This window comes from Drosophila teissieri, chromosome 3R (assembly GCF_016746235.2).
Source record: "Drosophila teissieri strain GT53w chromosome 3R, Prin_Dtei_1.1, whole genome shotgun sequence".
NCBI lineage: Eukaryota > Metazoa > Arthropoda > Insecta > Diptera > Drosophilidae > Drosophila > Drosophila teissieri.
In genome coordinates, this window is record NC_053032.1 from 12,121,319 (window position 1) to 12,143,964 (window position 22,646).

Sequence of the window (22,646 nt, forward strand, 5' to 3'; positions counted from 1 at the left end):
TGCCCCAGCAATTAGCCAAACTTTGCATACACTGAGAGAGCAGCGTGGTAGTTACTGCAAGCGGTAAAAGGGGAAGATAACAAAGATGAGAAACACAGTAGCTGCAAAAAATATACTTTTGTAAGCCAAATAAATCGTTTCACGCTAAACTCACCAAATAACCATGTTTCCCTGTTAGGGATTAACACAATATAAACTATTTTAAACTTCATCAAATTACTATTTATAAAAATATATTAGTTAATTCCAATTTTAACAAGTACAACAATTACTGCATTCTCTTCTCTAGACTCTGCCAATTGAAATAAATGTTATTTGAGATTACATCGACAATGGCTCAGATTACTTTGGTTTTTATCCAGAAAGGCACCGATTAGTGTAACAATACAAAGCAATAGCAATTCTGGATAGTGACACATTTCTCTACGTGCGACTAGGACCAAGCGCCCTTCTTTGTTTTTGAAACAATTGCTGAACAATGTCAAAACTCAAAACAGGAAGCGGAGCAGAGAGAACTCTTTTTGGAGGCATACTCGTAGTTTGAAGCACTGGCGGCGAGTGTGCGGTTTCCTGCATTGAAGCGCATAATTGAGCATTGGGGAAAGTCGTAAATAATGCAAAACCCGATTGCTGGCGGCCGGCGAAATAACCAAATCCAAATTGGATGCCTTCGAGTGGACGGCCTGCTAATTAGTCCCTCGCTCGCATTTTTGTGCCCCCAGCGATTTGGGAAAGGTCATTGGGCATGGGACATGGGGCCACGATACTTGCTATCTGGGGTCCCTGGACGCATAAATCAATCCGGAAAAGGGTCGTCGCACGTGACGATCGCCGGAATTTGTATTTGTAACTTTGTGCACTTTACGAGACAGCAATAAAATTAATATTTCTGCCTGTGTCAACAACTAATTGAGGCATTTTCCGCCTTCTTCTTCCAGTCGTTGCAGGTCGTAGTTTTGGAGCAGCATATGAAGTAATTAGGAACCGCACTAAAACCCCCATAAACGTCAAAAGACAAACATTTTCGCGGAAGAACAACTGCAAGGCACTGCCATCGACGCTTTCCAGGCAACATGTTGCCAACCGACAGCAGCGGCAACAGCAACATCAACTGACGGCAGCAACACCAACAGCCAGCAGCAACATTCGAGCATTCAGTCGCAATTCTGACGATTGCGTGACGCGTTCGCATCGCGGCGATGAAAGAGACAGGACGTCTCGCGAGGAAAGAGAACGAAACAGTGGCGGACACGAAGTTTGAGTTTGATGTGCAAAGTATAAATGAAAACACACAAATACACGTAATAAAGTGCGTGCCAACTCGAAGAAATAATTGAAAAATAAATTCGAACAAGTTACCAAAGAAGCAAAGAAGCAAAGAACACAAGCGGTCTGTCTGTGGGAATAATATAAATTAGCATAATTTAGCAAGGATTCGCCGAGACAAGCAGACATTCGTTTCGCACTTAATTAGTGTCCAAGCGCGTTGACAATGTGGCAGACACTATCAACTTTTAGCACATCACTCAGAGCTGCAGCAGCAGCAGTAGCGTCAGCACAACCAGCAGCAACTTGCAAGTGTAGCTGCAAGCTGGAAAACGCGGAAAACGCGGAAATGCACAGTCACATGTTGCCATCAGCGGACAACGCGACAGCGGCAATGCGTAGGTGTTGCTGTCGCACAAGAATCACCCGCAGCAGCAGCAACAGCAGCAGCAGCAACAGAAGCAGCAGGAGCAACTACAGTTGCAACTACGGCGGAAACATCCTGCAGTGGCTACTGCTACTGTGCCTCTTCTGTGGTAAGTAGAGGGTGGTAGCAGGGGGCAAATGAGCCATGGTCGGGTGCAGTAAGTGACTTTTAACAAAACGCGCTTAAATGTCTCTGATTTAGTGCGCCACGCCCCCAGGGCAAAACTCGCACAAAAAACGCTGGGGATAAGGGGGAGAAGACAAACCGCCAAACCAAAGTGATATAGAGATGTGCTGAATGAAAAAACTGCTGCAGTTTTAGCCCTTGAATAAGATATACACGCGGGGAGTCGGAACAAAATAAATAAAAACGCTCAACACAAATCAAGATGAATTTCCGTGCATTTTTGTGCAGATTTCTGTACAGCTTTACCAAAAAAAAAACAGAAGGGAGGGGAAAAACAGCAGAGACAAACACACATGGGCAGCCAAAAAAAGGAAACCAACACACAACGCTTGGTTTTGGGTCCTTTTTTCTGTTTTTTGCTACAACTGCACCAGCAGCAAAAAATGGCTAAACAGCTAAGAAAAACATTTGAAAATAGCGCCAAGAAATGGAAGAAGATTAAATGGCAACCGAGTTGTTGGTGAGGGGGCTTGGAAAAAGTTGGGCGGTACGTCAGCGCAATATAAATTGACTCGTGTTTTTCATTTAAACGTTTTCGCCCCATACATCCCATACATCCCATACATCCCATACATCCCATACATCCCATACGTCCCATTCGCTTTTTGCTGGCTTCAATAATTCGACTGCAGCAGCTGCAGCTGCAGTTGCTGCCACTTAAACCTGAAATTAACTTTGGCCCACGGAAGTATGCAGCGAAGGAACATGGCAAATCGGACTACGTGAGACGGCCATACACGTATGTGCTGTACCGTACTGTACCGTACTGTACCATACTGTACCGTCTGCACTTGTGGCTCTGCTTTTTTGCTTCTCGTGGCCAGCCCCCCATGGTCCTCCTGTATGGCTTGATTATTTCGTTTGGAATTGATGCTGCCATCAATTATAGAAAACCACAAAGAGGAGCAAGACAGCAGGATGGGAAAAATGGATCCGGTTAGCAAGGCAGCAGAGTCTGATACGAGTACATTGAGCGAAAAGTGGGGATGCTGCATTATAACCTGCGATATTTAATATTCAGCAACCTACATATTTCATCTGATTACGTTGAATATTACATACATACATCATCAGCATCATCAGTGCTCAGACATAAACTTCATTTTCCGGGAGCCAGAAACTCGATATTCATTATCAACGAAACTGAAACTGAAACTCGGCTCGAAACTAATCTCCTAGATCTAGAACTGGCTGCTAAATCGCATTTTCCCGCTCAGTGTGGACCAAGAGTAATGGACAGCGTGCAATTGAGTTTCCATTGCCGCTGGCTGATTGGTTGGTCGGATGGCTTTAAAGCCAACGCTTTGTAATCGATGGCCCCGCAAAAGCGCTGGCCAATGCTAAAATAAACCGAAATCAATTTGGTTAAGCCCCTCGACGAGCAGGCAGACCGACCGACCGACCGACCGACCGCCCACTTAACTAATCAGGATAAATAAATATTTATAATTAATTTAAAATATAAACAGCATAGCGCCCGGGCAGCGCAATTAATTTCGGCTAGTTTCGGGGGCCACAAATGGAATATCAGCGGGGAACGGGGAACGGGAAACGGGGGAAAGTGGAAAGTTTCATTTTGATAACAAGGCAAACAAGCAAAGTTCTCAGCGCCCAAGACTCGGGCATATGAATAAATGACTGAATGCATGAATAAGCAATCAACAATAATGGCCCCGAGATGCGGAATCTGGCTTGAAGGAGTGCCCGGCCAATGGAAGGTGAGATGGGGATTTTATGAAAATATATGCACAGCTCGGGGCGATGGCTCCAGCGTCCACCGGCCAGGACCCAACTGGCCACGGTCAAGTGCCTGGAGGTGCGAACGGGATGCCCAGCTAATGAGCCAAGTCATCAGGTGTCGACTCAATGGGCTGACTGCTGGGTGTTGGGTGCTGCGTGCTGGATGATGAGCCAGGTGACCCAGCGGGGGTGGTGGAAAATGAAAGGAAACGGATAATGCGTGAGCCTGCGCGTGCTTAATGAACTGCAATCAATGGACACTGCCAGTCGATAAGAAACCTGAAAGGCGTCAGATTGTGCGTGCAGCATGGTATTGACCGCAAGTGCAAACACTCAACGAAAAGGACACTTGCCGAAATTTATAAGCACTGATACGTTTAAAGCTGTAAGGTCGTTTATTAAAGAAAATATAATACTAATATGAAAAGATGCTGCTCTCGTGGAAGAAAGACTAACACTTATTGCCACAAAATTCATAAAAATATTAATTCACGACCACTTTTCGTTCAAATATGACTAGATCCTGCTTTGAGAGGGACTTTATTAGCATGGAATAAAATGCACTGATTTTACCACGTTAACTCTATCTAAAATGCAGTGATATTTTCGCCTAGCCGCGTGCTGGGCAGACAAATTGATAGCTAGTGATTTACGGAGCCCATGCCGAGATTTCCGCATTAATTACGCACATTTTGTGGAAATTTATTTAAGCACCGCAAAACATTAAAGGGGATGCACATGGGGGGAATGGGGATTGCGGAGGGCAAGAACAGAGACATGGCGCACACCCTTTTGCTTGCGTGAATCGGTTTTGGGCGTGAAATTGCTTTCAACATTTAATTACAAAAGGTTCGTGCGGTGGTTTATTTCTGGCTCATCACCGCACTTTCATCCAACCGAGTTGCCACCGCTATTCGCTGCAATTTGTTATCAGAGCCCAAACACGCACCTCACCTGCGAATGGAATGGCAGTCTTTGTTTACCTGGACGTGTGGATGTGTGGATGTGTGTCTGATGTTTGGGGATAAAATAAGGGATTAGTCCAGGAGGAGGCAGCTTGTGTGTGCCGGGCAATTAGCCACAAAATCAATTTTACACAAAACAGCCGAGGTAATCAACGCCTTGAGCTCGAAACAAAGCGAATAATTCCGATCGGTTAGAGCCATTATCGATTGAAGCCTCTCAAGGTGCTTTCATTAAATTAAAGTACACATGTGTGAACAGAATAATAAACCACAAAAAGAGGAGCATAAACTATAATACTACAAGTGTATTGTCAGCAATAATGGTAGCAGCATGGAGCTGGAGCCTTTTCTCCGGCTTTGTGCGCCAACTGTGTGATATAAAATATAATTGAATTGATATGACATGAGGCATTCGAAGTGGCATCCTACAGGCCCAAACAACAATGGCCGCCCACATGGCTGACATTCAATTTTATGTTTATTGGCCGCATGCAAATACGAAGCTCAAAAGTCGGAGATAAAAGTCCGGCATACATTTGTGTATACGTGTATAGTTGGAGAAAAATCGAACTGGGATCTGAAGGCACCAGGTCTGTCACAGAAACACTTTTACAAAACAGGGCACACAGGAAGTAAATGAAGTTGATCCGTGTTGAAGGACTAGAAAAAGTCGAAACCCTCAATCTCCTTTAAATATACAAAATTCCCTTCAACGAGACACTCTCAGTTCGAAACTAATATGATTTCATTTATTACCCAGACTTCTAAAAGTATGATTCATAACTAATCACAATTCAAGCATTTCCCTAATCCACTTCAGCCAGAAAAACATTGTTATGACCGTTCTCTGCTCGATACGCAGATATAATTTGTACTGACGAGTTGGAGTCCATTAAAACCCTCTAAAAGTATTCAGACACACTGCTCACTGTTAGAACTAGCAATAAATGTTGGCCAAAATGTTAGTTGAATGGCAAGTTTTCATAACGCATAAAAACTATAAAAACTTTTCAGCATTTCAATTCATAATTCAACACATAATTATATCATGCCGGCTTTGTCCATCTCCTGTCTGTCTCGCAAACGTTAGCCACCTCTCTTTCGCTCTTTCTCGGACACTGGGTCGAGCGAAATATGTCAGAAACTTTTCAAAACTGTAACAGCGCCAATTTGTCTACAAAAGCGTTGACCGTAGACCACTCCACAATCCCCTAAAACATTTGCCCATCCACTTCAAATGTAATTTCAACGCCAATTTGGCAGTGTAAATTTTATGCAAATATTTCTATGCTCTCTCTCTCTCTCTGTCTCTCTCTTTCTAATATATACCGCTGTAGTTGCTTATGCATTATGCTAAATAATTGCGAGCATTTTTTGCTCGTGGCGAAAGTTATACGTTATTGCTGGGGCTTTTTAGTATTTTGTCCAGCTGAAATATTGCGTTAATTATCGCGAAATGCCACAGAAAATGTATCTCGAAACACATAGATACATGCATACATACATACATACGTACACTTTTTGGCCCAAAGGCGTCTGTATCTGTTTGATCCTGTTTGTCTGTGTGCAACCACGCGATTTATATTTTTGTTAATTTTGTTCATTTTCGGGCACGCGTAATTACATGAAGTATTCATGCGTAAAATGTTGTTATTGTATTTTGCGTCGTAAATTGTTTAACTTTTAAACATTTATTGCATGTTGGTTGTATCATCCGAAAAACCAATTTTCACTCCTGAAGAGGAAGTGTGGGTTGCTTCACAATGTTTCACAAAGTGGCTTATTTTTGGGGCAGCGGAGCTTAAAACTCAGCAGTCGGAAATAAACACTAAACATTAAAGGGGATGGCAGATAGCTAAGGAAAACCGAAATGTGATCAAACGCTTAAATGACACAATAAAGGGAGTTATACGAGTTAAAAATAGTCGAAAAATGAACACGAGCTTTACGCAATGGGTTAAATTGGTTTTGGTAGTAGTCCTGGGTATTATCACTCTCTTGTTCTTCCGTCTGCCTGTCTTTATGACAATAAAAATATTAGCCATAAATTCTCGCAAGTGAGTTCATCACATAGCTTGCACATTCCCGCTTTTTCCACCGATTTTCATTCACTTGGAGAGCCCCCGATTCGCATGTCTGCGAAAAGTTCGTCTGGCTTTAGTTTACCAACAGCTGGTCCCGGTCCCCCTCGCCATTCAACCTCTTCCAAAAGGACCTAGAGGAGCAAAAGGACCCATTCTAAACCCCACCCCACTGCATTTACCACTCTCATTTGTAACTAAATCTGGGCGAGTGGCGCTGCAAAAGTTTATGAGTGTGCGGGTTTTTCTACACACGCCAGGGGCGTAGTCGTAAAAATGCCAAGGGGACTAGACTGCGGGCAGGACTTGAAAGGAATTCACCTTGCTCTTTTGGCACATTTAAAATAATTAAATTAATTTTTAATTATATAAAGTTGTTTTGAGAGATTTCTTGTTCCCTTTCATGGCAACGCCCCTGACACGCAGACATGCATACTTGCGTGGATATATGAGCGTTTGTGCAACTGCATATTGTCATAATGGTGAATGCATGATATATTGAATTTTGCAGTCAATAAACGTTTTATGATCACAGCTGCACATATTTCACAATTTTCCTCTCGTTTTTCCCGAACGCATTTTTTGCCCTTTCGCACTGGCAAAGTTGCATAAAAGTTAATGGGACAGTGGTAAGATGGGTGGGGAGGGGAAGATAAGCCCGTTGAGGGCAATCGAAAAATTTAAGGTCATTATGTGGAAACACGCTGCGTTCTCACTGGCTGCAAATCGGGCTAAGCTGCTGCCGGCTGACTGGGCCCAAGTTGATGCAGATCCCTGGCAATCCATCGAAGGGCCATAAAGTTCTTCTAGTCGGCAGGCGAAATCACTGCTGACAAGAATTCATCATCAATGCCAGTGCCTTTTTTCACCATCGGCATTTGCCATATGCCTCATGCCACATGCCACATGCCACGTCCATGTGAAAGTCGGCAGGAGCCACTTCAACTGCAGGGGGCTGTAAAGCTAAGCCGGCCTAATTTCCAGAGGCAAATGGCCGCATGCTCAAACTGCAGGGAGGCGTGCGAAAAAAAATAGTAGACATAAAGTGAAACGAAGACAACACAACACAGGAAGCTGTCGATGAAAATGAAGATGAAACAGCAGGAGCACTGTAGTAAAAGCAACAAGCCCAAGTCGAGCGGATATTGAGCCACGCCCACTGGGCAGGACGAGGGCTCGGCCGATGGGGGGCTGTGCGAGAAAAAAACACCTAAATTGGGAAACAAATCTGGAATTATGTCGTGTTCATAAAATAAACAACAAGCAGAAAGTATTTATAGAGAGATCGGAAAATCTCTCTGGGAATCTAAAATCAATATGTTGGTTTAAGTTTATACTCGGGAATATTTTTCCAAGAAGACAAACTAGACTTCATTTGAAGTTTTAAGTCTTGCTGCTGTCTACAAAGGATAATAAGAAAGTACGAATTTAGCTGAGCCAAATACCGATACATACGTCTCTCGTTTGAGATCGCGTTTTCCCCAGTGTATGGGCATCGATTATGCAGCCTTCCCATCGTGATTTCTATTTGAAACAAAGTACAGGCGGAAAAATAGCAGTGCGAGTGCCCAGCAGCCAGCAGCAGGAGCAGCAGCAGGAGCAGGAGCAAAAAAATGGCAGCAAAGAGGTTTACAACTTCTCGTAAGGCGGCTTAAACGATTTGCGAGTTTATGGAAAGCCAAACACACTCTCATCGCAAACACACACGTCGAAGTCATACGGCTGTGATTGTGTCTGTGTCTGTTTCTGTTTCTGTGTGTGTCTGTCTCGTGAGCCTGGGCATGTGTGGGTGCCCAGGATAAGCGGCGGGGTCGGGCATATTGTAAAACAAATGGAAAATTGCTTTTTGATGTAGTCAGTCAACTTTGCCTTGCCGGCTGCCTGCTGCCATCATCGAGAACGATGACGATGATGGGAATGACGATATGGGAAAATGGCAAAACGGGAATGGAAAACGGCCAGGCAATGAAGATCAGTGCTGAAAAGTAAATCAGCTATTCAAAACCCCTTGACTCTTCGACGACTTTTAATCGGAGATGGTTATGTCAATTTAGTCCTTTTCCCATCAAGTGTTCATCAATTTTTAGCCCATTTCTATGATGTTGCTGATGATATCCTCATTTTGGTTGTATTACATTCAATTAAGTATTTAAACAACAATATATTATATTTTATGCCAAAGATTGAATTTCGCATTTAATACTTAATTTACATGTTGACAACTAGAGTGAAATATCTCGCTTAAACTTACGCTTTTGAATGATTCAAAGTCTTAAACTTGCCAATATGTGACAAAACCGAAAGCCTGAAGTGGCCAACACTGATTCCAGTGAGATGGTGAGATGGTTTCCCTGTTTGGCCTGGCTGCAAAGTTATAAGGCTTTAAGCGCCCAAGAGTGTGCAGCACTTTCAGCGGCTGCAGTTCTTAATCCCATGGGGTTTATGTGTGAGAGCCAAGGAAAGGACGACGATGATGAGGAAGCCGCATCCACTGTCGCCAGATTCAATATTGCTCCACGCTCCTGAACGGCCATGCAAATGCCAGTGTGTTCAGCCAGTGCCGAAGGCTTTTATAATAACAAAGGGTGCCGGCAGAGCTCCCCTTTAAATTAAGGCATATAGGCGGAGACCCCCAGATTACACTGGGGGAAATTCCAAGTGCAAAGGTAGAAGTTGTAATGGCTGACCCCATAACTTAGATGGGTTAGATTTCATATCATCTATATAACTTTAAACTTTTATATAACTATAAATATAACTTTTCTTGTGACTCACTTTTGAAGATGAATGTACTTAATAATTCAAAAAAATGTTATTTTAAGGATTAGAAAGTGGGTTTTTTGATTCCATACCATACTATAAAAACCGATTTGCTCAAACTGAAACCACAAATGAAAGACATGAACTATTTTTCTCTCTGGCTAACTGCACCTCCACCTTTATGGCACTGCATCCCGTTGAATAAATCTCAATTTCTTCACAGATTTTGGCCAGGCCGCGCTGCGTGACGTAAATCTGCTGGTGGAGCCTCCGGCGGTGCGAAGGGGTCAGTCCGTGGCCCTGCGGTGCGATTACCAATTGGTGGAGGCGCCCCTGTATTCCATTAAGTTTTACCGCGGCCAGATGGAATTCTACCGCTACACACCGGGCGAGTACCCGCCCACCAAGGTCTTTCAGTTTCCGGGCATCAGAGTGGACGTAAGTTGCTGTCTTTTCGGAGTTCGGCTTATTGTTTGACGGATTGGAATGGGCTCGGTATTTTCGAATTTTCCCACAGGAGAATGGCTCGAATGCCACCACGGTGCTCATCCGCAACGTTAGCTTCGGCCTGTCCGGACAGTTCAGCTGCGAGGTGACGGCGGATGCCCCACTCTATTCCACGGCCACAGCCTTCGCCCAGATGCAAGTTGTGGGTGAGTATCTGCGCCCCTGGTATCTGACAGCAGCTCACGGGTATCTGACAATGACAAACAGATCGTGTCTCATTAGTCGCTGGCAAAGGCGTGACTGGGAAGTGCAGCGAACAATGGGTCAGGACGGGTCCTTGTCGCTCCGCTGCCAGCAATTAAGAACCCACCAGAGTCCCGAGCATACTTCTACTCTCCGTAAACTGGCATTCGGGGTATTGCATTTTCCGAAAAAATGTTTAAGGCCTTTTCGAAATGCAAGGACAATAATCAAGGAGCTCAGAAAGAGTCTTATTCCACAAATCAGCATACATACTTTCAGACTTTGATTTAATCTTTAGTGGAACTAGTGTGTTCGAAGCTAAGAACTGAACATCCTGAGCACATATTTTTAAAGTTTTAACCAACATTCTTGTACTTATATTGTTCTGTTTTCAGAATTTCCGGATAAGCGACCGCAGCTCTTTACGGAGCACACGCGATACGAGCCCGGCGACGTTTTACGTGCCAACTGCAGTACATTGCCATCTCGTCCTCGAGCTGATCTTCGATTCACCATCAACCATATTCCCGTAAGTATTCCTCTACATTTAAATCATAGGCAGGGGTTCGCAGGCAATATAAATCTTAAACAAATGTACAAGTAAACAGCGAACAATAAGAATAATTGTCAGGATTCAGAGATTCCGATCCGAGCAAATTCCCATAGCCTTGGGCCAAAGAGCTTTGCAATCGGCAATTAAAGTGTTTTACATCATGCCGCGCATTGATTGTTAATTAATGTCTGGTTGGTTCAAGACGTTTGGGCCAAGTGCGTGGGGGATTTGCCTAATTAAACTGCTTTGACTTGCCTAACGGCATCGTAAATCCTGCATAATGGCGCCCACCACTGCTTTTTGGGAACATGTGTGGCTTTCGGTTAATCCACGGCGACGTGCCTCGCAAAATTTGTTCTTTATTTATGAATATTGTGTAATTTAATCAAAGCCAAGCGACTGAATTACAAGGGGTCTCATCTCACCCACTTAATTAAAAATTTTGAAGTCGGAACCCAAGCAAGAAACCGCAGGGTATTCTTCATACCCTTATCCTTGGAAGCACTGAGAAGTCAATAAAGCAAAAAAGGGTTGTGTGCCAGGATTTGATTTGATGCCGTGATTTCCTTTTTTGTCATTTATCATAACGATATGGGGAGAGGCTCAGCAAACAAGTAATCTGCATATATATGCGTTCAAACAGCAATCTTCATAGCAATAGCATCAAAGAAGTCTTGAAAAATGAAATGTTGTGTTTGAAGCTGCAAAAATATGCTTTAAATTTGTGAAAAAGTTATGTAAATAACGTATCAAAATTCTGATTCTCCTTCACCAAACAAGATTTCGTCAGATTGTTTTGAATACTTAGCAGCACAAGGTTTTTATTGTGCGCTCATTGTTCCTTCTGGTATTATACACATTGCCAGGATATAAGCCTCTAAGATCATTAGTCATTTGAGGGCGCTTCCATTTCTGCATCCATTCTGCGAGTGCCGCTAATCAGTTGCATAAATCAACAACGAAATGCTTCCGGCAATCGTTTTAAAGCGAGTCCAGATCCCAATTTTTTGACCTAACCCCGAAATCCTTTTCTGTTTCCTCTTTGCTCGAAATGTTATTAATCATAGCTGAGACATAAAATAAATTACGTTCAACTTGTGGCAAAAACGAAATTGCCGGACGGGCCAGTGGACAAAATGGCCAAAGGACAAAGGACAACGGACGACGGACATCGGACAACGGACAACGGCTTTTAAATGAATTTACGAGATGAACAAATTTTCAGTTGACACGCCCGCTGAACGAATTCAACTTTTCTACGATTTCCCAGGGTGCGGGCAAAAGCAGCAAATAGCAAAAAAAAAAAAGAAAAACAACCAAGAAGAAAACTTATTAAACGCTTCATAAATTTTTATATTATGTCTACCCACATCATCAGACATAACGTGTCCTCCTCTGTCCGTTTGCTTTGTCTCTCCCTTTCTATTTCCAGACTCCTACGCTGGTGTGCGTATGCGTGTGCGTGTGCATGTGCCTGTGTGTGTCTTATCCTGTCGTTTTATATCTGTCTCCTGTAGTCTACTTTTTTGGGCTCTCGCACACACATGTTACCAGCGCTCACATGCAGGCCGTTTAACATTTTATCTAGACTTCTTCGCAGCCAACTAATGACAAAAGCCGAGACAAAAGTACGCCGCTGTGTTTGAGGATTGCGAATAGTAGGGTCTCGTCTCCCCGTCTGTCACATAAAATGTTATATCTACACTGGGGAAAAATGTGAAGAGAATCAGTCATTACTTTGGGGTTTTCATTATATTTTAGCTTAGCATTGTGATAGGTGCAGTTCCCCATTCAGAAGTGGTAGCTCACATTAACATCCAGATAGATCAAATTTAATATTTAGTGTACTTCATATTTCAGTTCTTCTTTTTAGCACAGCATATTTTCCCGTGCATAACGTGTTTATGTGGCCAGAGAAAACAACATGGGATAGCGAAAGGATGGCATCCATTCCCATCCATTCCGGTAGCAATGGCCGTGCAATTTAGTTTCATATGCCCGAGCAGGAGATGCCTTTTTGATATTGAATTATGATCTGCGCGCTGGAGCTGTTCTCGCTCTTTAAATTAGATAGAGGGCCAGGGATAATACTCTGTCACACAAAACAGTGCCATAAATAATTCCGAGCTGAAAGCATTGAACCAGCACGTGTTGAGTTGGAGATTAAAGCCTCGACCGAATCCCCACTGCGATGCGATACCCACATGTGTATGACCCACTGCTATGCGGGAGCGAAAAAACTTTAACGACTCACATAATTTGTTAAAAAGTTTCTGTCATATTAATGAAAAAGTAGCTCAAAGTGCGTTAGTCGGTTTTTTCTGCGCCACTCGGGTTTCTTTTATGTGGGTGATTCGAGGGAATTAGTTGAGATTAGGGCCAAAGTCTGGCCATTAGACGTGCGGATTTGTGCGGCCATCGATTTTTGATAAATTATTTATTGAGCATGGACATAAGGAGTAAGGACATAATTAAAGCTTGGCTTACCCATGATTAATGGATGCCCCTGTGTCCAGGAAATCGATAATACCAAGTCGCAATTTAAGGACTAAATTGGGGCAGAAATATTTGCTCATGCCAAGCCACACAAGTAATTGGAGAAACATATAAAATGCAATTTCGCATTGTTTATATTGTTTATATTAAAACGGCCAGTGTTTATTTTCCACACAATTTGCATAATCCCATCTAGGAAGAATTATCAAGACGATATTAATTGCCAGGCCATCAAAATACAGTTGGCCATGTAGCAGCCCAAGACCCAAGCACAAACAAACTTCCTAGCTTGAAAACAATTTTCCGGCCAAAAGTGTTTAGGCCAGCAAATGCCAAATGCTCATTTAATTGCCCAGAGGTCGAAGGTTGAGGGTTCCCGATGCCGTAAAGGTAAATCACAAGAAATATGAGGGTATTTTCACTTTCGGGTCGCTGCCTCAGCCACATGCTTAATTAAAGCGCTTGGCTTCTTAAGAGTGTCTCGTAAATTACGCGGCATTAAATCGGCAGAGCGAGAGGGGGCATAGCGCCAGAAAGAGACAGAGGCTGGCAAAGGGAAAGTAGGGGAAAGGGAGAGAACGAGTGGAAAGAAGCGGCAGGGCCAACTGAAAATGACTTTTTATGTCGCTGCGTCTGGGCTTCGGCTCTGCCAGCATTAAAATAAAAATAAAATTCAAATAAAATAAAAAGGATAAGCCAAAAAACGCACAAAACCCCAAACAAAATGGGGCAGTGTGTGTTTGGGTGAGAAGCTGTTCGTAAAAAGGGTTAAAAGGCGAGCAACAACAAAACAACAACAACAAGCAAGCGAGCGCTCGGCAATAAAGCGCTTTTGCTTTTAATGTTGTGGGCGAGTGGTGGGGAAATGAAGGTGAAGAGATCCTTGAGAGCCTCTGCACAGGGCAAAATGGGTGCTGAGAAAGCCGTGTTCAAGTTCTAGAGTCGGAGCAATCCGAATCATTGAAAGAAATACCAAGATTGGAGTGCAGCAATCAGAAATGTAGTTCGGCTTCAACGTTTGCAAGAGCTGTCTATTCAATTTTTCTCAGTGCGCCCCTTTAGCTGACCCAAATTCTGGCGAAACCCGTTATATCTTACACCTTTTTGTCTTGAAGGGGCCAAAATACATGCATAAGTAAATGGCGCCCAAATGAGTTTGTAAGTGGAAATGAAATGCATATTTATTGTATTTAAATTGCCGGCGAGTTTCCCGTCGCATCTTTTGCCGTCGGCTAAGCCCAGGTTGTCATGTGAACTTTGCGGAGGGCGGGTTGGGGAGGGGTTAAGGATATGAATCAGCAACAGGACATGCAGCAGAGCGGAAATGGCAGCACGAGCGTTTTCAAAATGGCGCCTGCATTTCCCGCCATCTTTTTTTCCGCTGCAACAATGGACGATGCGCCATTTGCGCACTAAAAGCATTGCACGGCAGTTTAGAGTTTTCTTTTCGCGCCAAAAGGAAATTGTGTGCGAAGCTAAAGGAAAACTCTGGCAAATGAAGCGGAAAGCTCGCACCGGAGTGTCGCATATGCATGCAAAATATACATACGTACGTATGCGTACGTAAAGCATAGAATATTCACATCAGCAGTCAAGCTTAGGCGCTGCTGTTGGTGTCATGGCGGAAATGAAATTTTCAGCGCTCCTCAAAAGGCATCACTTAAACAGTTTTCAACGCAAACAGCCTTCGCACGGACGGACACAGTTTATGCCAGTACACTCGAACAAAATGCCGGACACTTTGGTAGGGAGCGGGGCGGGCAGGCGAACCAACCAGGCGGATGAGTGAATAAGTGTCTCTTGATGTTTCTGTTGTTGCCATAGTTGTGTGTAACATTGAAAACTCGTTTTTAAATGGCAATGCCAGTGGCAACAACAGTCGTAACGACAACTGTGGAAACAACAACTACTTGGCCAGCAACTCGCCACAAACAACAACAAAAATATGACATGCACATGTCCGTTCGTTTCGTTCGCTTCGTTCGCTTTCTGTGTCCGTTTCCTTGCCTCGCAGCTTCCACTGCACTTTCCTGGCCGGGCCGAAAAGCCCAGCACACTTCTCAGCTGCACTGAAAGAAAAATCGTTAAATTCATTTCATATTGAATTCGGAATGAAATAAGAGCGCATGAGTCAAAATTCCCAATAGGATACAGCTGGTATGACGCCAATCTCAATATTTTGCTTTTAAATTAGTAGCAGGAATATTCATATATGCAAACATATTCAGCGATTACCCACCTGCATTATGTATTGCACACTCAAGTCGTTTTTCTGAGTGAGCTGGTCAAAGGATTGGTCACTGGCAAGCAGCCATGGCCACAAGTGCAACATGCTTGTAATAACCCCACACACACAGTATTTGCACAGACAGAAAAGGGAACGAGTTGGCGAAACGGACAGACGACAAATTGCCATTCATATGCAGTTGCACAAAACTCGATGCGAAACTCTAGCACTCTTTTTGGCCTTTTTTCCCTCTTGCTGCTGTTATTTCTCCTTTCGGCCTGCAAGCTGCAACATTATTTTCTGACTTGTGGAAAAAGTGGGGAAGGGGAAGGACGCAGGGAAGGGGCGAGTGCGTCGGAAGCGGAAGAGAAAATCAGTTGCAACTGCAATTGCTGCTGGAAGCTCTCCATGAATAATTTAAAGCATATTTTAGTTCATGTACTAGCATTCGATTAGTATGCAAAACGACAGAAAAAACTCACAATATTGCGGTTAAAGTATGTCGATTGATTTGATTGAGTGCTGCACTAGGAATCTGTCTCTTTAATAAAAGATAATAAATAAAATATTTAACCAAAGCCTAACAGCGCAAAGTAAAAAGCGTTAAGGATATTCGACTTTATCATTCTTATTCGACTTTATCATTCTTATGACAGCATCTTGCCCAGACAGCATTTGTTAATACTTTCTTCTCCTTTCTTCTCCACAGGTCAGCTCGGAGGAAACGCAGTACATTCGAACGGTTGACAGCCTGATTGCATCCCGGCTCAGTCTGAAGCTGCAGCTGCAGGCGACTCACTTTGCGGCTGGACTCAGTGCCCATGGAAATGGGAATGGTAATGGCAATGGGAATGGCAACGGCAACGGCAACGGCAACGGCAATGGCCTGGCGAACTCACTGCACCTGGGTGGAGGCGGCGGAGGACTCATCCTGCGGTGCACGGCGCAAATTGACGATCTCTATCAGGAGTACACGGAAATCGAGCTCGGCACACCGCAAAGGGATCCGGTGCCGGCCAGAGGTAAGCCTCAAAAGGATAACTGCCGTCGGCCACGAAGCACTGAGAAGAAAATATGTCCGTAGACAAGCAACCTAAAAAGATTTTGATTTCTTTTTTTAAGTAACTTAAAATTGGAATAATAACTGTTTGTGTATATATGTATCTATATATTTATGACTATATTGAATTACTGCCTTTATTTCTCTCTGTAAAAATGCCTCTGCTGGACCATTGCAGTGACGCTGTCATCGGGAACCGGACTTCGTGGCTTCTTGGAGACCTATTTCCCCACATCTTCGGGCCCCAGCAATTGGCGGGGATCGGCGGGGGTCGTGGCCATCGTCCTGCCCACCGTGTTGGCCCATCTAATTACTGGTAGCTAAATCGGTGGCCAGTCGCCTGGAATGGGAAATGGGAGCACATGGACTCGGAATGCGAACGTGTGTCGGCTTATCGAGCAGCGATGGAAATTAGGGAGCCCTCGGCCGTAAACTGCATTATTTATCTGTATCGAATGCAATTTAAATTTATACACACGCATGAGATGTCCGTGTGATTCCCGGCTGAACCCACACATGCACACACAAGCCCTACGTAACTGTAAATATTTGCTTTAATGATGTGAACGGATACACTTAAATGAACTCGCACTCACACTCACACTCACGCGCTCACGTACACAGAAACACGCGACTAATTGTTAATTAATGGATTATTTAATGATGCATAAAATATTGGATAAAATATGAATGTTTCATTTGCATTTAGCTACGACCCAAGCGAATATCAACTTAATGTTTAAGTAATTTAAAAAATGTAAATCGTTGAAACGATACAAGTATAAAAACAAAACAAAACAGAAATGAAATGCCAATGCCAAGACAAAACCAAACCAAAACCAAAAAAACATTCAAACCAGAATAAACAAGCGAAAATAATCAAATTGATGTGACTTTTTATTTCGTTGGGATCTACATGGGTAAAACGGTCTTATTAACATTTTGATTGGAGTATATTAATATTTATTTCTTGTGCCACTAAGGCGTGGCCTCTGATATTCTTTTATCTAAATTTATTCTTTGAGTTTTGCATTCATTTTTAGACACTTGTTCTTTGGCAGATTCAACTGGAACATTTCAATGACAGCGCCAAGCTCAGCTGCATTCAAATATTTGTTTCCATGGAGAAAAATGGAAAAGTCACGACTTTACGCGGCATCAAGCGCTGACAAGTGAAATGAATACGACTTTGAACGCGTTTTGTGCGCGGTTTCAAACGCCACAGCGACTTGTGGTATCATTTTGTTGCATAGTTTTAGGCCGCTGTTGTGAAATAAACTGCTTGCTGCAAGGGCGACAGCAAGCAGTGCATTTAATGCAATTAAAAGCAAATATATACAGGGGCCAACATCTCGCAATTTCAGCTTTGCACTTTCCCGAAAAGTCATTAAAAGATAAAATCGCAAAATCAATTAGCCAGAAACTTAAGCTGGCCGCGCTGCGGACTCGAACTCTTTCTGGGGCCAAACGGCTGAAATCAGCTATGCCAATTTAGACATTAAAAGCTAAAAAGAGCACCCCCTATGCAGGTTTCAATTAGTAAATATACTAATTTGATGCTTTTAATATTGGAATTAATTAAAAACTACATTTATTCAACAAAAGTATTATAGAACTATATCTTTATGGAATCTCAACGAAGAAGTAATGTCATCTACTTCAGTTTTTAGCTAGTTTTCAGCTAATCTAAACTCTTAAATGTGGTCAGCCCTGCAGGATGCTATACTGAAATCGAAGAGAGGACCGAGTCTGGGCGCCATCTAGCCTGACCATAAATTGCAACACTTTTATCGCCGTCCCAGGCCCGCCTGCTGTTGTCCTTGTGTGCCGCCTATTTTTGCCTTTCCCGCTTCTTCTTCTTTTGCTGCTGCTGCTGCTGCCGCTGCACAGTTGCACAGTTTCCGATTTCCGTTTCCGCTTTTGCGGCGGCCGCCTTGGAGCTGGTTTTTATTTGCCGCACACTCGCTCGCCTCGATGCCTGCATAAGTGGGCAGAAATCAGCTACTGCTCCTCCACTTGGCCACAAAGTTTGCCGTTCGCCATGCTGCTGTTGGTTTTTTGGCAAACGCATTTTTTCATTACTTTTCCACTGGCCGGGGGCCAAAATGCGAGCTTCGTGGCTATTGGGTATCGGGTATTGGGTTGCTGGGTGCTGATTGCTGGTTGCTGATTGCTGGTTGCAGGATACTGACTACTGGGTAAATGCCTGATGGTAGATGGCAAATGCATTTGCTTGCATGTTAACGGCGACTAGGATGGCACTTCCGCTCGCCGCCTCATTGGCCACGCCCCCAGAGCCCCAACACCCCGAAAAAAGTGCTATACACACGCTGAAAGTCAGCCAAAAGAAGGCAGTGCATGAAATACTTTTATGCAATTGAAACGAATTGCGGAAAAATGATTTATGCCACAGCATTAAAGCCCAAATTGGTACAGGCGAGGGGAAGTGGCCGTGATGCATTGTTATGCGATACGCTTTATAGGGCAATCCGGATGATAACATTATCCAAAGTTATGGGGATTAAGAATAAAGTCGTCTCCTGGTAATCGAATTGAAAGAGCCTGTAAGAAATTTATACATGCTCATGGTGCCCAGGGAAAATGATTGCTGGCTTAATTGATTTATATTTTGCAATACATCACAAGAATACACGTTTATGCTTTCAAAGAAGCGAGGAACAAACTAATTAATATTTGAACTACAAATTTGGAAGAAACATTAAAAAAAGAGAATACCGTCATCTGAGAAACTCATAGTGGACGTATAAGAACCTATTTTTATTGCTGCAGGGCCCCACACTGAGATCTCGTTTCCCACTCAGTGTCAGTCGGGGGGAGCTCATTACAGGTCAATTAATTAATTGAAGCCTGCCAAATAACTGAACCGAGCTGCCAGCCAATATAGCCATAAAAGTGAATGGCCAGCCGAGAGAGAATGGAGGCCGAGCGGAGACCCAGGACCCAGAATGAGGCATTGCCGGTTGGCCAAATAAATTGCCATAATCACTGAAGCAACAGCCGGAGCCTCTCACCGTTCGAGATATAGGAGTTGGAAAGAGGAGAAAGGAGAATGGAGAAAGGAGAAAGGGAGGAGGAGAATATCGGAGGACACAGAGGAAATATGGGGGCATACGAGCCGGAAAACAGCACACGGAGTGACATATTGGCCAACGAATTTGATTCGTCTGGCAGAGGTCATGGCTTTTGACCATAGCCACTTGCATTTGACTTTTAATGCCCAGCGAATATGTCAAAGGCGAGCCAATGCATCGTCCTCTTGCTCGGAATTCCCAGTCACCGTGCCGGTCAAACAATTGCTTCGTTAGTGCTTAAAACAGAGCGAATTCATTTCCATTTCCAATTCCAAATGCCAGGCTAAGCCTGCAAATTGTTGTACGACACACAATTTAAGGATTATGCACAGGGATACGGAGTTTTAATACGCGAATCCATTCTTATGGCCACCACTCGCAACTTTGGTAATTCAGCTAGGCCATACATTAGCATAAATTTGGCCAGCCATTGTCGTGGTCGGATTCCAGGGCATGTGTCAGGAGCCAGGACCCGATTGATGCCATGAATATTTTATTCACATCGGCACGCTCCAACTTTCGACCTCAAACCGAACCAGTACATATGTATGTACATACATATATGAAAAAGCAGTTGCGGGCAATTTAATAGCTGCTATATGTGCAGCTTACAAACATGGATTTTTGGATCAATTCTAGCACGGATTTTCGGATTAATACAGAAGTTACTAATACTCCCAGCATTAGTTTCCGCTTTTTAATAAAGAGATTCGTTTTTACCGCACCACATCATGTATACCAATGTGCGCAAATGTTTACTTACGGAAAATAAATAATCAACTTCCCACGAACTCTTTATACTAATATTATGCTCGGTACTGTTCATAGAAACGTATGAGTTCGAAGGATGGGGGTTTCATGTAATCCCACCAACTGAATTGGGGAAAATGAAATTTCGCACGAATTTACATTGCATATTGTTCGGCTCCTCTACGTGCACTCCGCTGACAAATCGTCATTAATAAAACCTGGATGAGTTACTGGCCGTGTTTTTTTCTCTGTGTAATCAGGGGGCGAAGGGGGCGAAGGGAGCGAAAGGAGCGAACTTTTGGGCGTGGCAACAATGGAGCTTCGTTAGTGCTGCAACAAACCTGGCGAACGGCAATCAAAATTCAATTTATTTACGCACACAATTTGATTTTGATATTTTTCACGCAATTTTCGCTGGATTCCTTGCCGCTCGTTTTTTATTTTGTGACTACCTCAGTCTGGGGAAATGGAATTTAATTGAAATTTGCTGTGGCAACACAAAGGCGAAATTAATTATGGGTGAAATAAAATGATAGCTAATAGGCAAAAACTAAAAATTTAATTAATATTCTGGTCCAAACAAGAAATTACACGACATAAATTCCAATGCCAAAAATTGCTAGCCAGCTAATTACCTAACATAATTTATTTTAATTGTTATCCTGTAAAAAAGCAACATGCACAAAGAAAAACCGATATACGAGTATATCCGCACTGAAAATGTTTATCATCGGAACCCACCAACGTAATATATACTCAAATACACACCGATTTCGTAGTTGTTTGGCAAAAATTAAATGTAATTTAATAAACCGAAATTGGGCATTTATGTCGCTTGTTTGCGTTGGCTGCATACAAATATCAGTGTATATATTTGCTCTAGTAATTTGCATTTAATTTCGCTATATGCAAATTTTAAATTACACACATCCCGCTCCCAGTGGCCACCGCATATATGTGTATGTATGTATGTACGTATATACAATGGTATGTATGGGTCTTTAATTAAACAGACATAAATGCGCCGATAAAAACGCAGCCCTGATCGCTCCCAGATGCCGCAGAAGCCGCAGCCTTTAAGCGCCGTTTAAACTCGCTGCACTTGCGGCCCATCAGCAACCTGTCAAACGGAAAAGCACTTGTGGGCCAGCTCGCCAGGGATCCAGCGATTCCGATTCCGACTCCGACTGCAATGGAGATGGCGATGGAGATGGACATGGCGATGGATGGGAAGAAGGATATGCAGATGGAGTGCAATCAACAGTTTAACAAATGGCTGTCCAGTGGGGAATACAGTTCGCCACGTCCTGGGCCAGGACTAAACTGTCTTCCCAAGTTGGATAATAGTTGGTAGATGTAGACATAACACACAGCATGATGATAGATAATTGTTCTACTAATTTATATACTTCATATCTCAGCATACTTCACAAAGTACTATTCCAAATTTATAAACTTTCGTGCATACTAAATATTTATGACAGAAAACAAATATAAATAAAAATAAATAAAGAAAATAAATATTAATATATTACAGAAAAATTCACCCAACGGTTTAAGGCACAAAACATTAACCCATGTTATTTGTTCTAAAAGTGTACAATTTCATAATGCTGGTCAAGTGGAAACCCCTTCGAAGGCAAGCTAACCGATATATAAGGGAACCTCCATGGACAAAAGTTGAATTCCATCCGGCACTTTGTCATAATTGTTGAAATGCAATCGTCCGGCGACAAGTGTTGACAGTTAATGCACGCAAAGCTGTCAACCAAACGAAACCAAAGGTCCGCGAGCCAAACGAGTTGCAGTTGCAACAACTGATGATCCGCGGCCTTTTAAAGCTTTCAATTTGCACACCTGCAGCCGGAAGAGAGCGGTTACACAGAGAACAATTGTTGTACCGTCCGAAATTACACAATTCGATTAGACAGTTTAAATTAGACAGTTGAAAATAATACAAACAAGCATAATGGGAAAGTGAAATGTATAAATATTTTCTGATTGGCTATTTTGACTTTATCATACGAGCTATTTGCTTGCATTGGATATTTCTCTATAACCATCCTATTTAATGGGGGTGTGCTTTTTGCAACAAACATCTCCCTTTTCTAGCCGTGCAGCAGCATCCCAGCATCACGTAGTCTCGAGAGTTGTCTGCTCTGAACGCAAATTCCACAGTCAGAATGCCTAATTGTGGCATGTGCACATGCACACGGACGACAAATACAGCAGCAGGAGCAGCAGCAGCAGCAGCAGCACATGCAACACATGCAACACAGGCAGCACAGGCAACACACCTGCATGCAGGTACGTAAGCTCATTACGCATACGCCGTGTGACAGCCTAGCAAACA

At 43.1% G+C, this 22,646-nt stretch overlaps 1 protein-coding gene across 1 annotated transcript; it reads left to right on the forward strand.

Annotated features, from left to right (window-relative positions):
* Positions 1–1,082: 1,082 nt before the first annotated feature.
* LOC122621051 lies at positions 1,083–17,279 on the forward strand. The gene is made up of 6 exons (XM_043798781.1): positions 1,083–1,802; positions 9,649–9,863; positions 9,943–10,078; positions 10,511–10,644; positions 16,101–16,413; positions 16,630–17,279. The coding sequence occupies exons 1-6, from the start codon at positions 1,493–1,495 to the stop codon at positions 16,773–16,775; spliced, it is 1,254 nt and encodes a 417-aa protein (XP_043654716.1). The 5' UTR covers positions 1,083–1,492; the 3' UTR covers positions 16,776–17,279.
* Positions 17,280–22,646: the final 5,367 nt, after the last annotated feature.